Source organism: Anabrus simplex, chromosome 7, assembly GCF_040414725.1.
Source record: "Anabrus simplex isolate iqAnaSimp1 chromosome 7, ASM4041472v1, whole genome shotgun sequence".
In the NCBI taxonomy this organism is placed as follows: domain Eukaryota; kingdom Metazoa; phylum Arthropoda; class Insecta; order Orthoptera; family Tettigoniidae; genus Anabrus; species Anabrus simplex.
The window spans coordinates 4,422,919-4,438,928 of record NC_090271.1 but is presented as its reverse complement, the minus strand read 5'-3'; the positions used below and the strand labels follow the sequence as shown (position 1 = coordinate 4,438,928).

Below are 16,010 nucleotides of genomic sequence, written 5' to 3'. Positions count from 1 at the left end.
CATTAAAAAAGTAGACAGAGTTTATACTATTGAAGAGTATATGGCAATTATTGTAAACAGCAAAGCAAATGTTACAGTTAAGTTAGTAGACTCAAGTGCAGTATTTAATTTTGACAAGTGGTGGCCTGAGTTTTCTTAAAAAGTGACTGTATCAGCTGAAACATCGACAAAGAATACTCCTTGTGGTGGAAAGATTGCATTTTCTCCTTCTTCGTTTAAAGAATACAGATATAGGGCAGAGAAACCAGGAGTTCTTGTAGCACTTCCCTTCATAAACAGCATTGTGAAACATACGTAACTTTTGCACATTTTCCCTGCAACCAATGGCAGCATCTAGAGGGTGGGGTTCCAATAAAAGCTGAGAAGATTAAGGACTTGCGTAAACTGTTGAAATATGTTAGAATGAGGATGCTTTGGCATTTTATTTGGACATTATTTTGCAGCCAATGAATTCCCCTTAGGTTAGTAGTCTCGGTTGTAATACTGCAGTTATTTGGCGCTTCAAGGTCATTTGTATTTGTTTTCTCTGTTTTTTCTGTTGGGTAAACTGTATACAGTACTTATGTATTGCATTATGCTATGTTTAATATATAACAAAGGTTGGTATAGTTCATATGAGAGATTTATTACCAACAGCCAATTTTTTTTCGCTGTTATTGGAGAAAGGAACTAAGTCAAAAAAGTTTAAACGGTCATAAAATTTATAAATTTTTCTTGAACATTTTCCTGTTACCTCCGTTACATATCTATCACTGATCTAAATATTATATAAAATAATGGGAACTATTGATTGAAGCGTGTCGAAGAAAATCAGTTTTTTTGCTCTCCTGAAAAGTAGCAAAATCTGACTTAGTTCCTTACTCGACTGCACGATTCAAGTATATATTAGCTAGAATGCCTGATGCAGTCCCTCACATACACTACGCTTGGCCACTTCGTGTTAGAGGTGAGTTTCATTCCTTACTGTTCTTTTCCTTTTCACAAAGCGCTTTCTCTGAATTCGGAAATCTAACGTAAAATTCATAAATTCGTTCTCTATTTTTAGGTCCCTGTTGGTTCGAGATCCCTATTAACTTGTTAAAATCCACCTCATAATTGAAATTCTCAAGATCTTGTCTATCGACGCACGACCTTAGCCTTAAATTAATTTTCGATCAACATTAAAATGCAGAGCTTATGCTTAAAACATATCAACAATGAGGTGTTTTAGAATAGCTACACAAAGACTGTGACATTCTAACAGAACAAAAATCTGTATATTATAGAATTTTCTGGATTACATATTATGAGGAGCTGTTTCACATTAATATGAACAATGATTAGGTATTCTAATCACATAAGAATGAACAATCCTCTAGAAATCAGTAGTTAGTTGAATATGTTAGAATGTGTCTAAAGACAGAATTTTTTAAAGGAATACTTTGTACTCTTCAAAGCCATTCATATATATTTTAGCTGTAACAATTTTTTGACATACAAGAAAGTTTTATGACGTGTCTAACATCCCACAAAGATTAATCGGTCTTTGTATTTTAATCACATAGATTTTAATGTATATACATAATTGTAAAACTTCACAACATAGGACAGCATGCTCTGATATGTTCCTATACTGTACAAAGATTTCATGTAATTAGCTAAAAAACCTTGCAAAATTCCTCGGCTGATGATGGCACAGGAAGGTGCGGAAACCGGTACCATAATGATAATAATAAATATGTGATATTTTAATTAAGTCACTATCTTAATGTATTGAACCGGTGGAAACCTTTTATTAAAAGAAATAAGTTTCATAATGATAGATCCGTATTGAACTGTGATTACAATAGAGTAAAATAATATATTATTATTGGTCCACCTTTTCAATACAAAATGAAAATTACATAGGCTGATGATGACCTATTACTAGGTCGAAACTAGTCCCTATGTATACATAGGCTGATGATGACCTATTACTAGGTCGAAACTAGTCCCTATGTAATTTTCATTTTGTATTGAAAAGGTGGACCAATAATAATATATTATTTTACTCTATTGGAAACCTTTTATCCTTAATCAACATTGTAAATCATTGGCGAAAGCGAGACAGGAGATTTGTACATATTTTCTTGTCATACTTAATAGTTGCCAATTTCCTTGAGCTTTTAGAGCTTGTTCCCATTCTCTCATGATTTTGTCCAGGACTATGTTAAAGAGTAGTGGGGAAAGTCCATCTCCTTGTCAGACAACGGTTTTTATCTGACATTTTTCAGATATATTTTCCATGAATTTTACTTGGGAGGTTGTGGTGGTGAGAGTTAGTCCTATAATTTTTTGAATCTTGTTGTCCAGTCTGTATTCACTCAGTGTTTGGAAGAGTGATTGCCTGTCGATGGAGTCTTATGCTTTCTGGAAGTCCACGAAGGTGCAGATTGTGGGTTGTTTTCTTGTGTATCGTAGTTTCAAGATGGTTTTCAGATTGAGTATCTGTTCTGCACAGGATCTATGGGGCCTGAAGCCCACTTGGTATTCACCTATGAGTGGTTCTAGTTGTTCCTGTGTTCTATGGAGGAGGGCTGCGGAGAGGATTTTGTATGCGACTTGCACTAGGCAAATTCCCCTGTAATTGTTCACATCTGTTCGGTCACTTCTTTTGTGAAGTGGAACGAGGAGGGCTTTTGTTCAATTTTCTGGTAGTTTATCCGTTGTCCAAATTTCTTGTATAATTTGTGTGAGTTCTTGGAGAGAATTATTTCCTAGATGTTTAAGAAGCTCTGCTACGATGCCGTCGTCTCCGGATGCCTTGTTGTTTTTCAGTCGTTGTATGTGTCGGTGTATTTCCTCTTGTTTAGGTGGGGATGAGTCTGGGTTTGCGTTCGGGTGGGGTTTATGTGGAAACCTTTCCGTTGGTTCTGGGCAGTTGAGTAGTGACTCGAAGTATCTCACGAGTTCCTTGGCGTTTTCGTCACCTGTGAGTGCCAATTTTCCGTTTTGTTTTCTGAAGCAGAGGTTCTTGGGCATGTAACCATTTAATCTGTTGCAGAAGACGCTGTAAAAATCTCGTGTTGTAGTTGCGGAAGTCCTGTTCAACCGACTTCAGTTAGTCCTACAGGTATTTCCTCTTGGATTGTCTGATGAGTTTAGAGGTCTGTCTGCGGACTTCGCGGAATTTTTCTTCGTTTTCAGGTGTACGGTTGCTGATGAACTTCTGGTATGCATTTCTTCTATTCAATATGGCTTGGTTACATTCGGTGTTCCAAAACGGGTGTCTGCTCTTTCTCTGTAGTGGGATTTGCTCTGGTGCACTCTTCATGATTTTGTCGTGGAATTCGTTCCAAGTTTTGGCTGGGATTTTTTCCCACATTTCGCTGAGATTTAATGTTTTTGTGTCGAGTCCAATTTTTTGTTTGCCTTGGATTTCTGGTAGAGGCATTTTGGGGTAAATTTCACTTTGATTCTCGTTAGATTATGGTCTGAGTCAATGTTGGCTCCTCTGCAGACTTGGACGTTGTGTACTTCTTTCTGTGCTAGGAAGGAGATGGCGACATGATCAATCTGGTGTTTGCCGCAGCAGGTGCTGGGTGATTCCTATGTGAAGAGCTTATTGGGGTTTTTACGTAGGGATGTTGACATGATTTTCAGGCCGTTTTGTTGACAGAGCTTGACGAGGCATTTGACGTTTTTGTTGGTCCTTTTGTGTGCTGAGAATCTTCCTGCGGTTTTTCTGTAGCACTTTTCTTTACCAATTTTACCATTGAAATCACCGAGGAGAATGATTGTGTCTTTTTCAGGGTTTTTTTGGTGAATTCTCGCTATAACGGACTTCTATTACTGAAAATTCCATAATTCATACACAATGTATAAGCATATATTTTTAAGCCCTGAGAAAAACTTGCAAATGCATGAGCTTCTGGGATGTAGTTATAACACATGTTCTATATGCTACTACCTAGATCCACATACGTCGTACATAGAGGATATTTTTTAACGAATCATATCAAGCTCTATTCCCTCCCGCTACATCAATGTCAGCATAACAACCACAATACTTTCACCAACAAGTACTACTATGTGCAATCCACTTACAAGCCTACTCAGTCCAATCTTCTATGTAACTAATTGTTCTTTTGGCCTGGTGCGATCATGTTCTCATCCCACTGTTTCAACTAATCCACAACTAACCTTACCAGTACAAGCCTGCCAGCATCTCAGACCAACTCGGTCACGTCGCTATGACATAGCTCCCTGCTGGCCTTGTCAAGGAATACTCTGATTGTTAAGGTATTGCCTGGTGTGATTATGTTCTCAGCATCACCCTATCCTGCGTCCATCTCTTCACCGATACATACAGTATAGATGCGAATAAACCCTGTACACTAATTTTAGGAAGGGATATTTTGTATTTGTATAGGTTTGTTAAAACTGAAGATATTTAATTCAAAAACATGTGTGCGACATCCATGGCACAAATACAAAGTATGTTACAAGTGTTTATTTATATATCCACCTATACAATACAAAGAGATCTTTTTAGAAATTAAATATTATTATAAAATGTTAAGGGACATGTTTTGCCCATATTAAGGGCATCATTAGCCTCAAATTCAAACCTGTATGGTGAAAAATCAGGATCCTGATTGCTCTTACAAGCCATAAAAAGAGGATATCATTATAGGTGTCAGTCTAAACATACAAAATATTAGAATGTCCTTGGCTAAAATTGCAGTATCAAGCTGCATGTCATAAGTTCACATGAATATACTTTCCGGAGCGTTGAAAAACTTGTTGGGGTAGGGCAGTAAACAGCTCAGTCTTTATAATGAAACAGAAATGTGCCTCCTTGAAGATGATAAGAAAAAGCAAAGCTGATACACTGTTACAGATGTCAATATCGTATGTTGTGATAAGACAACAGATCTCTTAAATAGCTGTTCAGCTGCCTATAGTCTATTTAACTGGCTGAAGGAGTGAAAGTTGAATGTGTGGGAGCAAGGAAAAAGCATTCGGTTGTCTATAGATGTATTTATCTTATTTGAAGGACGAAAGTCGAAGGTTTATCGACGTTGATAGAGCTCTTTGGTGTGAAGTCTGTAACAAGAGGAGAGTGAATGCTTAGGAAGGTATTTTTGAAGAGAATGTGGGTTTAAAGAAAGGTAAAACATGGAATATGTATAAAAACACTTACCCTTTCGTCTGTGAAGATGTAAATCAGTTATGGAAATGTTAGTTGAAGAAAAATAACGTTATGTGTAGGTTCATTTATTTCTTTGACTGTTAATGCAGTTGCTATGGTAGCGTTGAATGACTGACACTTGTACTTCTGGTATTGTATCGATGTGAGATTGGCGGAGGAGGGTGTGGTTGAGGGGAGGGGGTAGGCGGAGCGTTAAATTTATGTGTTGTTGGTTGCGAGAGATTTACATGGTCGGACAGGGAGGGAGTCGTGTTGGGTTGCGGGAGAATTGTGGGAGCGGGCATGAAGGGAGTCAAGTTAGTTAAAGTAGTGGAGGTTCTAGAAGATGTTAACTTAAGATTTTTAAGAATGTAGTTATGTTTTGAATTTAGAGTTTGCAATAATTTGGGTAAACTTTCGTATAATGGATTCTTGACTTCAATTAAATCATTGAGGTTTAGATTTTTATTGTAGTGTTGGTCCTAAAATATATAGATGGTTTCAAGTTCATTCATCAACTTTCCTTTGTCTACTCTTTTAATAATTGTGAGGTCTCTTTCTATTGTTGTGAAGTGATGTCCTGTTTCTTTCATATGGGAGCTCATTGCTGAAAATTTATTGTGCTTAATGGCATTATAGTGTTCTAAGTACCTAGTTTGAAAACTCCGGCCTGTTTGACCAATATAAGAAGCGTTGCATTGCGTGTATGTGAGCCTGTATATGCCTGATCCTGAGTAAATGTTTTTGCTTGAATTGACTGTGTTGTGATTAAAAAATAATTTTTGGTTAGTGTTTGTTGTTCTAAAAGCTATACTGGTATTTTTGTTTTTTATTGGGTTCAAGATCTGGTGAACATTTGGATTGTTGTAAGTAAAGGTAACGAATTTGGACTTTTTGGGTTTGTCAGGGATGAGGTTTGTTGTTAATTTGAATTTGACCTTATTTATTAAACGGTTAATCATTTCAGGTTTATATCCATTGATTTTTGCTAAATCCTTTATATAATTTAGTTCTGTTTGGAGGTTCTTGGGTGTGAGAGGGATTTTTAAAGCTCTGTAAATTAAACTGTGAAATGTGGCCAATTTATGGGAGTTAGGATGTAAAGAAGTATTTTTGATTGTTAATGGGGTGTGAGTAGGTTTTCTGTAAATTTTAAAATCGAAGTTGCCATTAATATGAGTTACTGTGAGATCTAGGAAATTTAAGGATCCACTGACTTCATCTTCCTTGGTGAATTTAATATTTTGGTCTAGGTTGTTTAAATAATTTAAAATATCGGTACTGTTATTGAGATCTTTATTGATTATTACGAATGTGTCGTCTACTTACCTAAGCCATAAGCTAAGGCCTTTTATTTTATTTATTATTTTATGATGTTCTAAAGAATCTAAATAGATGTCAGCTTAGATGCCTGATAAGGGATCACCCATAGCTAGGCCATCTTGGTGGTAAATTTTACCATTAAAGGTGAAATAGTTATTTTTTAGCACAAAATTTAGGATTTCTATGAATTCTTCTAACTCAAGCGTGCTGAGGTTGCTGTGTTTTGCGAGGTTGTCTTTGATAATATTTACAGTTTCCTTTGTTGGTACATTAGAATACATATTAGTAATGTCAAAAGAGCACATAATGTGATTTGGTAGTAAGGTGAATTTTTTTAAAATTTCGCAGAAGTCTATTGAATTTTTTAAGGGGGATTTATTGTTGAACCTGTAATGTCTTTTTAGAAAATAGTGGATATATTTTGAGGTTTTATATGTCGGACTACTTCTACAGTTGATGATTGGGCGTATGGGTGTGTTTTTCTTATGTAATTTAGGCAATGCTCTGGCTGTGGGGGTTTTAGGGTTCATAAGGATTAGTTTTTGCTGTTCTTGTTCATTTAGTAAAAATGTGGAATTCTTTAATAGTGTTTTTAAATTTCGTTGGATTCTTATTGTGGGGGTCTTTATTGACTATTGTGTAAGTTTCATTTGTGAAAAATTCTTCTGTTTTTTCAATGTAATCTTTCTTATCTATTAAAAAAATTGTCCCTACTTTATCGGCTTTAGTTACTATTATGTTGTTATCTTTTACTTTGTTTTTTACCTCTTTAATTAATTTTGAATGATTGAGAATAGCGTCGCAAAACACAGCAACCTCAGCAAGCTTGAGTTAGAAGAATTCATAAAAATCCTAAATTTTGTGCTAAAAAACAACTATTTCACCTTTAATGGTAAAATTTACCACCAAGATGGCCTAGCTATGGGTGATCCCTTATCAGGCATCTAAGCTGACATCTATTTAGATTCTTTAGAACATCATAAAATAATAAATAAAATAAAAGGCCTTAGCTTATGGCTTAGGTAAGTAGACGACACATTCGTAATAATCAATAAAGATCTCAATAACAGTACCGATATTTTAAATTATTTAAACAACCTAGACCAAAATATTAAATTCACCAAGGAAGATGAAGTCAGTGGATCCTTAAATTTCCTAGATCTCACAGTAACTCATATTAATGGCAACTTCGATTTTAAAATTTACAGAAAACCTACTCACACCCCATTAACAATCAAAAATACTTCTTTACATCCTAACTCCCATAAATTGGCCACATTTCACAGTTTAATTTACAGAGCTTTAAAAATCCCTCTCACACCCAAGAACCTTCAAACAGAACTAAATTATATAAAGGATTTAGCAAAAATCAATGGATATAAACCTGAAATGATTAACCGTTTAATAAATAAGGTCAAATTCAAATTAACAACAAACCTCATCCCTGACAAACCCAAAAAGTCCAAATTCGTTACCTTCACCTACAACAATCCAAATGTTCACCAGATCTTGAACCCAATAAAAAACAAAAATACCAGTATAGCTTTTAGAACAACAAACACTAACCAAAAATTATTTTTTTAATCACAACACAGTCAATTCAAGCAAAAACATTTACTCAGGATCAGGCATATACAGGCTCACATGCACGCAATGCAACGCTTCTTATATTGGTCAAACAGGCCGGAGTTTTCAAACTAGGTACTTAGAACACTATAATGCCATTAAGCACAATAATTTTTCAGCAATGAGCTCCCATATGAAAGAAACAGGACATCACTTCACAACAATAGAAAGAGACCTCACAATTATTAAAAGAGTAGACAAAGGAAAGTTGATGAATGAACTTGAAACCATCTATATATTTTTGGACCAACACTACAATAAAAATCTAAACCTCAATGATTTAATTGAAGTCAAGAATCCATTATACGAAAGTTTACCCAAATTATTGCAAACTCTAAATTCAAAACATAACTACATTCTTAAAAATCTTAAGTTAACATCTTCTAGAACCTCCACTACTTTAACTAACTTGACTCCCTTCATGCCCGCTCCCACAATTCTCCCGCAACCCAACACGACTCCCTCCCTGTCCGACCATGTAAATCTCTCGCAACCAACAACACATAAATTTAACGCTCCGCCTACCCCCTCCTCTCAACCACACCCTCCTCCGCCAATCTCACATCGATACAATACCAGAAGTACAAGTGTCAGTCATTCAACGCTACCATAGCAACTGCATTAACAGTCAAAGAAATAAATGAACCTACACATAACGTTATTTTTCTTCAACTAACATTTCCATAACTGATTTACATCTTCACAGACGAAAGGGTAAGTGTTTTTATACATATTCCATGTTTTACCTTTCTTTAAACCCACATTCTCTTCAAAAATACCTTCCTAAGCATTCACTCTCCTCTTGTTACCGACTTCACACCAAAGAGCTCTATCAACGTCGATAAACCTTCGACTTTCGTCCTTCAAATAAGATAAATACATCTATAGACAACCGAATGCTTTTTCCTTGCTCCCACAATTACGTAAGTAAGACTGTTATCTTATCATAACACATTCAACTTTCACTCCTTCAGCCAGTTAAATAGACTATAGGCAGCTGAACAGCCATTTAAGAGATCTGTTGTCTTATCACAACATACGATATTGACATCTGTAACAGTGTATCAGCTTTGCTTTTTCTTATCATCTTCAAGGAGGCACATTTCTGTTTCATTATTAAGACTGAGCTGTTTACTGCCCTACCCCAACAAGTTTTTCAACGCTCCGGAAAGTATATTCATGTGAACTTATGACATGCAGCTTGATACTGCAATTTTAGCCAAGGACATTCTAATATTTTGTATGTTTAGACTGACACCTATAATGATATCCTCTTTTTGTAAGAGCATCAGGATCCTGATTTTTCACCATACAGGTTTGAATTTGAGGCTGATGATGCCCTTAATATGGGCGAAACATGTCTCTTAACATTTTATAATAATATTTAATTTCTAAAAAGATCTCTTTGTATTGAATAAGTGGATATATAAATAAACACTTGTAACATACTTTGTATTTACGTACATTTCAATACGGACCTAACATGAGAATTATAACATGTAATCCATGGCACATCCGAACTGTCCCCCTTCACTCACATATTTACATATCCATGTTTTCCATGCACTATACAACAGTTACTGTATGTCTGTTCATTAAGAGAGTTGCAAATTTATTCCACAATATACTCTCTTCCGCTGGGGAATTTACAAAATGGAGTTTATCTTAGACGTGAATTACTTGTAACACGAAAATACACCACCACTTAAAACAATCCCATGCAAATGACGCACAGAGTGGCAGGAAAAGTACTGACTTCCAAATTTCTCAGTACCAAATAATACGTGCACTCAAACTTTTCGCTGCCAAATTTTGAAAACAACACTGTAAGGATTATTCAGTGCCCTTTGTTTGTCATACTGAGATCTTGGTCTCCCATGAGAAATATAATATAATGTGAAAGTAAGTGTAAAATTCAACAAAGCAAGTTTCAAGAATGTCACTCAATATTTACGGTCCTTAGTGTGGCAGTATCCAGCATTCAAGAGATGGTGGGTTTGAACCTGACTGTCGGCAGCCCGAGACATTGTTTTTCGTAGTTTCCCCATTTTCACAACAGGCAAATGCTGGGGCTGTACCTTAATTAAAGTTACGGCTGCTTCTTTCCCACTCCTATTGCTATCTGTGTCAGTGCGACGTAAAAGAGAGGAAATTATATCAGTTGATACTGAAAGTCCATCCTTTGCTCGGCAGAGGAATGGGAAAGGTATATTAGAATCCTAACAAGTTTTCTATTACAAATCCCTTACACACAACTGAAAACGCTGGGTCAGCTGAGTACCTGGTATAATGTTGAGTTAACAAGCACCATTACAATGACTTCCTCCAAAACTTACCTGTATAATTCTCTTGATGAGAACCAAACAGCTCAAAGAACCATTATGCAACACCTGCAAAGCCAATGTACTCAGTCTCTTGACAAACGCAAACACTCTCTGACGAGAAACTCTCCGTGAGCACTGAATGATGGCAGAGTTTATTGTATGGAGCAAGATGGGGAAGTCCAAATAATTTCTACCTAGAAAACAAAAGTAATAATAACACAGGATGAGAAAGTACAGACAGTTCTCTCCTAGAAAACAAAAGTAACAATAACACAGGACGATAAAGTACAGTTCTCTCCCAGAAAAAAAAAGTGAAAGAATCAGAGTAATAATAACAAAGGACAAGAAAGTACAAAGACTTGTATCCTCAAAATAAAAGTGTGAACACCACAATGTGAGAGAATCAAAGTGAAAATAACAAAGGATGACAGAGTAAAAAGAGTTATGTCCTAAATGTGAGAAAAAAAAAATTAAAAATAACACACGATAAGAAAGTACAAATAGTTCTGTTCAATAAAATGAAATTGTCACATAGTAACACATAAAGCCCAAAACTGTGCGAGATTGTCGTGACAATCACAGCAAGATCAACTCTACCACACAGCTGCCCTCTCATCTCTCAGTAAACATGTCCTGTATAGTCTAATGTGGCCGAGACAGATAAACTGTGCGAGATTGTGTGACAATCACAGCAAGATCAACTCTACCACACAGCCGCCCTCTCGTCTCTCAGTAAACATGTCCTGTATGGTCTAATGTGGCCGAGACAGATCAACTGTGCGAGATTGTCGTGACAATCACAGCAAGATAAACTCTACCACACAGCCGCCCTCTCGTCTCTCAGTAAACATGTCCTGTATGGTCTAATGTGGCCGAGACAGATCAACTGTGCGAGATTGTTGTGACAATCACAGCAAGATCAACTCTACCACACAGCTGCCCTCTCCTCTCTCAGTAAACATTTCCTGTATGGTCTAATGTGGCCGAGACAGATAAACTACGTGAGATTGTTGTGACAATCACAGCAAGATCAACTCTACCACACAGCCGCCCTCTCGTCTCTCAGTAAACATGTCCTGTATGGTCTAATGTGGCCGAGACAGATAAACTGCGTGAGATTGTTGTGACAATCACAGCAAGATCAACTCTACCACACAGCTGCCCTCTCCTCTCTCAGTAAACATTTCCTGTATGGTCTAATGTGGCCGAGACAGATAAACTGCGTGAGATTGTTGTGACAATCACAGCAAGATCAACTCTACCACACAGCCGCCCTCTCCTCTCTCAGTAAACATGTCCTGTATGGTCTAATGTGGCCGAGACAGATAAACTGTGTGATATTGTCGTGACAATCACAACAAGATCAACTCTACCACACAGTCATCTCCTTGTTTCTCAGTAAACATGTCCTGTATGGTCTAATGTGTCCGAAACAGATAAACTGTGCAAGATTGTCGTGACAATCACAGCAAGATCAACTCTACCACACAGTCATCTCCTTGTTTCTCAGTAAACATGAAATGTATGGTCTAGTGTGGCAAAGGAAGATAATTAATGTTATTTGTTTTATGTCCCACTAACTACTCTTTTACGGTTCGGCAAAAAAAGATAAACAGGCTTAAAGAATATGCACTTTTCCTCAGACTTCAAAGTGTTCACTAAAACGCAGAGTCCCGTATCATCAGATCACAATCATCCTTTTGGTTAGCTGGAGTATGATAATATACATCAAGGAGATGAGGAGCTTTTGATAACGTGTCGTTCCACAAACCTTGCCATCCCATTCTTCAATAGTTCCTCCAAAATTGACTTCAATAAGTGTATGTGTGGCATACTTGTCTGAAGAGCTATGTTTGGATTCTCAAAGATATCCATAAAACTTGAGAGAAAAAGGCAAAAAGATTTGTGTAAATCTGATGAAAGGAGCATGAACAGTTGTCGTTCATGTGATGAAGCATGGCTCTTAGTGTCATAAGTAGTTTATTTTTGGGTGACACTGATGACTGGGTTTTCCTTTTAACTGAGGAAAGAGGTGAAATGTTATGACAATGCTTCACATTTTCAGACAAGACCCATCTGCATTTAGACTGTGCTTCGGAATTTTGTACGTCTCCAGAGTTCCCAGCTAAGAATCCTTACTCACAATTTCGCTCCTGAATAAAGTAACCAAAGGGTCCCACTGCGGCAAAATCCTATCTTCTTAGTGATAACCATCGAGTAGGCACATGCTTTAGGATTTTCCTGATATCAGTGTTGTGTCATCATCATCATCATCATCATCATCATCATCATTATCATCCCCCTTTATCCAGCTGTAGCAGGGTAGGGGCAAACATGGTTCCTCTCCACTTTCCACCACTCCTCCTCCAACACTGTGTCCCAGTCCTGGTTTCGTTCTATAATACAGCGTTGGATTGTATCCTTCCATCTCAATCGTAGTCGTCCACATTTCCATTTCCATCAGCTTTTTTGGCATTCTTTCGTCACTCATTCACTTTACGTGCCCAAACCATCTTAATGGGCTCCTCTATTCTATCATTCATTTTTTCCACTCCAATTTCTTCCCAGATTTTCTCATTCCTTATTTTGTCTCTTCTACTCTTCTGTATCATACTTCTCAAGAACTTCATTTCGGATGCCTGTATTCGAATCTCATCCTTCTTTTTCATTGTCCAAGTTTCTGCTCCGTAAGTTACCGTATTTACTCGTGTATTAGACCCCCTTTTCCCCCCACTTTTACAGCCAAAAATAGTAGGGGGGTCCAATATGCGATAACCTCAAAATTTTGTGCAGCGAACGCGACTTCTAGGCTATAAAGAGCTATAAATTGTACGTGTAAACATTCTATACTATTATTTAACAAACTTAGAATGTATTTAAGTTATACTAGCTATTTTCGTCGCAAGGCAGTATTTCTAAACGTAAAAAGACAATAAATGGTGAACACGACTTTTAGACCTACGGTACATATAAAAGTCTGTTTTAGTTAGCTACTCATATTACGTCATTCGTTATGGTACATCTCATTAATTTCTCTGGTGAGGTTGACGTCAGGAAGGGCGTATGGCCGTAGAAACTCGCTTTTTAAAAACTTCATCACTGATCCGTACTGAACTAATAATTACACTGCTAAAAAGAGAAAGATGTTCCACCTATTCAATACAATATTCGTGCAACAATATTATAATATTCAATACAATATTCGTGCAACAATATTATTGTAATGAATAGGTGGAACATCTTTCTCTTTTTAGCATCGTAGAAACTCGCTATGAAGATTCGTCTTACTTCATACTCGACCCCGTAGAACAAAGGGATAAGGGTATCATGTTATCATATAATTAAATATTGATACAAAATAACTTAATGGCCAGTCATTTGTCTCTGTCAGTTCAGCAGTAGGCCTACCACACAGTAAACCTGATCACTACTTTCATTTGAATTATCGCCTTGCGCCACCAACTTCCCTGCCCTGCTACCGGCGTGTCGGCATTTCAAGTGACGTTGACTTCACTGCCATCTCATGCCATGCTTCATTCTCTTTGAGCCATGCACCGCAATCGAGAGCATACGAGGTCCAGTCTTTTTGAACCCGACTATAGAGTCCAAACAGTGTCAATCTATTCCCAAATGGTCTCTGATATTCCCAGTTGGTGCATATTTAGCAGAAGCCACTGCCGTGCTGTAGAAGACGTGCGATAACTACCGTATGTTACAAGTTGTACTTCCGAATGTAATACATAGTAACTGCGGCTGTTGTTACACAGACCCTTATTTGTATGTACATTGCATGCTTGTTCTCTACATTTATAACATCAGGATTTTATAAACAGCTGTCTACGAGATTAGACAGACCACATTGTTTCGGTTAGGTATATTATCGCCCTGATGGTGCCAAAAGTTCTTCGATGGAAAGAATAAAAATAAACAACAGGAAAATATACTGCATTTATGAATATCTACAGGTGTGGCGGTAATGCATTTTATTATCATAATGTTTAATTTCATATGTTCGTTGTTTCTTCCTTTTATTAACGCATTCCCTAGTGTGTTTTGTTTGGTATCTCCGAAAAACGTGAAAAGTACGTGGGGACATAAAATAATTATTATTATTATTTGTTAGGTACGTTGGCGTGTAAAACAATCATTTTAATTGGATAGCTTTTATCACGTTTTAAACTTACTTCTCTCCAAATATAGGTATACCTATACTGACCCGAGTTACGAGATATTAAACGTCGACTTTGTTAATGATCTCGCCTGCTGTATAAATAGCAACAACGGCAAATATTTCTCGACTAAAGTAAACTTGTTTCCTCATCCCGAGGTGGTACAGCTCTTTTTTAACACACCCCCAGTGGAGGGGAGTTACATGTACCGCTTTTACTGTATATCAACCTTCCTGCCATTCGTAAATCTCTGGCAGTACGGTACCGGAAGTCAAAGTCGGACCCCCGAAAACAGCAACTAATTGTGCTAACCATTACGCTAGCGGACATTATTAACTACAAAACACAGACATATAGCATGACTGATGCATGCTTGCAATGCGCGACGTCATCAGAGCTGCAGTAGACCTACACTACGGAGGTGGACATTTCTTAACTACGAAACACAGATGTACCGCATGGATTCAACGAGTTTTCATTGCGTAGGTTGAACGGTCGAAACTATTCACAAATTTGTGTGATGTCATCAGAGCTGCAATAAGACTTGTACCCGCTTCGAAGTGGAATTGTTGTTGTTCTCTGACGAATTACGTTGGGGGGTCTTATATGCGAGATTTATTATTTTCATTTTCTTCGTCTCGAAAAGCCAGGGGGGTCTAATACGTGAGAGGGTCTAATACACGAGTAAATACGGTATTATGGGTACATAATACATTTTGTACATAGTATCCTTTGCTTCCATTGGCACATCTTTGTCCCATAATACGTTTCTTACACTATGATAGAAACAACTTCCAGCTTGAATCCTCTTACTAATCTCAGCATCCAGTCGAGCATTCTCCATTAATTCACTCCCCAGGTATTTGAACGGTTCCACTACTTCCAGGGGCTTGTCTGCAAGTCTAATCTGACCTTTCCCTTCTTTCTCCCCTCTAGTCATAACAAGAGTTTTACTCTTTTCTACACTTATTTTCAATCCACATTCTTCGATCTTCCCATTCACCACATTCAACTGTTCTTGAACCTTCCTGTCGTCTTCTCCCCAAATCACAATATCATCTGCAAATAACATCATGTTCATTTCTCTTCCTCCATATGCTGCTTTTGCTGTTCTCATGATGTCATCCATTACTATTGTAAACAGGATTGGTGATAGAACACTTCCTGTCTCAGCCCACTAGTTACTTTGAACCATCTTGTCCTGCCAACTTGTGTTTGCACACAACAACAACAACATTCCTTGTACAATGCCATGATCATTTTTATTAATCCCTGTTCAATTCCTTTTTGCACTAGACTGTCCAAAACTTTAGTCCTGGGGACACTGTCATATGCCTTTTCAATGTCAATGAATGTCATCACCATATCATTCCCGTACTCCCAATGCTTTTCCATTAGTTGTCTCATAATGAAAAT

The 16,010-nt window shown here is 37.2% G+C and overlaps 1 protein-coding gene across 5 annotated transcripts in view; it reads right to left on the bottom strand.

Moving 5' to 3' along the window:
• The window catches only part of Noc3 (Nucleolar complex protein 3), a 504,473-nt gene that overhangs the window by 97,810 nt on the left and 390,653 nt on the right, over positions 1–16,010 (bottom strand). For all 5 annotated transcript variants that reach the window (XR_011018581.1, XR_011018582.1, XM_068228554.1 and 2 more), the window contains exon 11: positions 10,438–10,619. Coding sequence is in view for 3 of the 5 variants with exons in the window: in XM_068228554.1 (XP_068084655.1) it covers positions 10,438–10,619 (182 nt within the window). In the remaining 2 variants the exon portion in view is untranslated. The remainder of the gene's footprint in view (positions 1–10,437; positions 10,620–16,010) is intronic.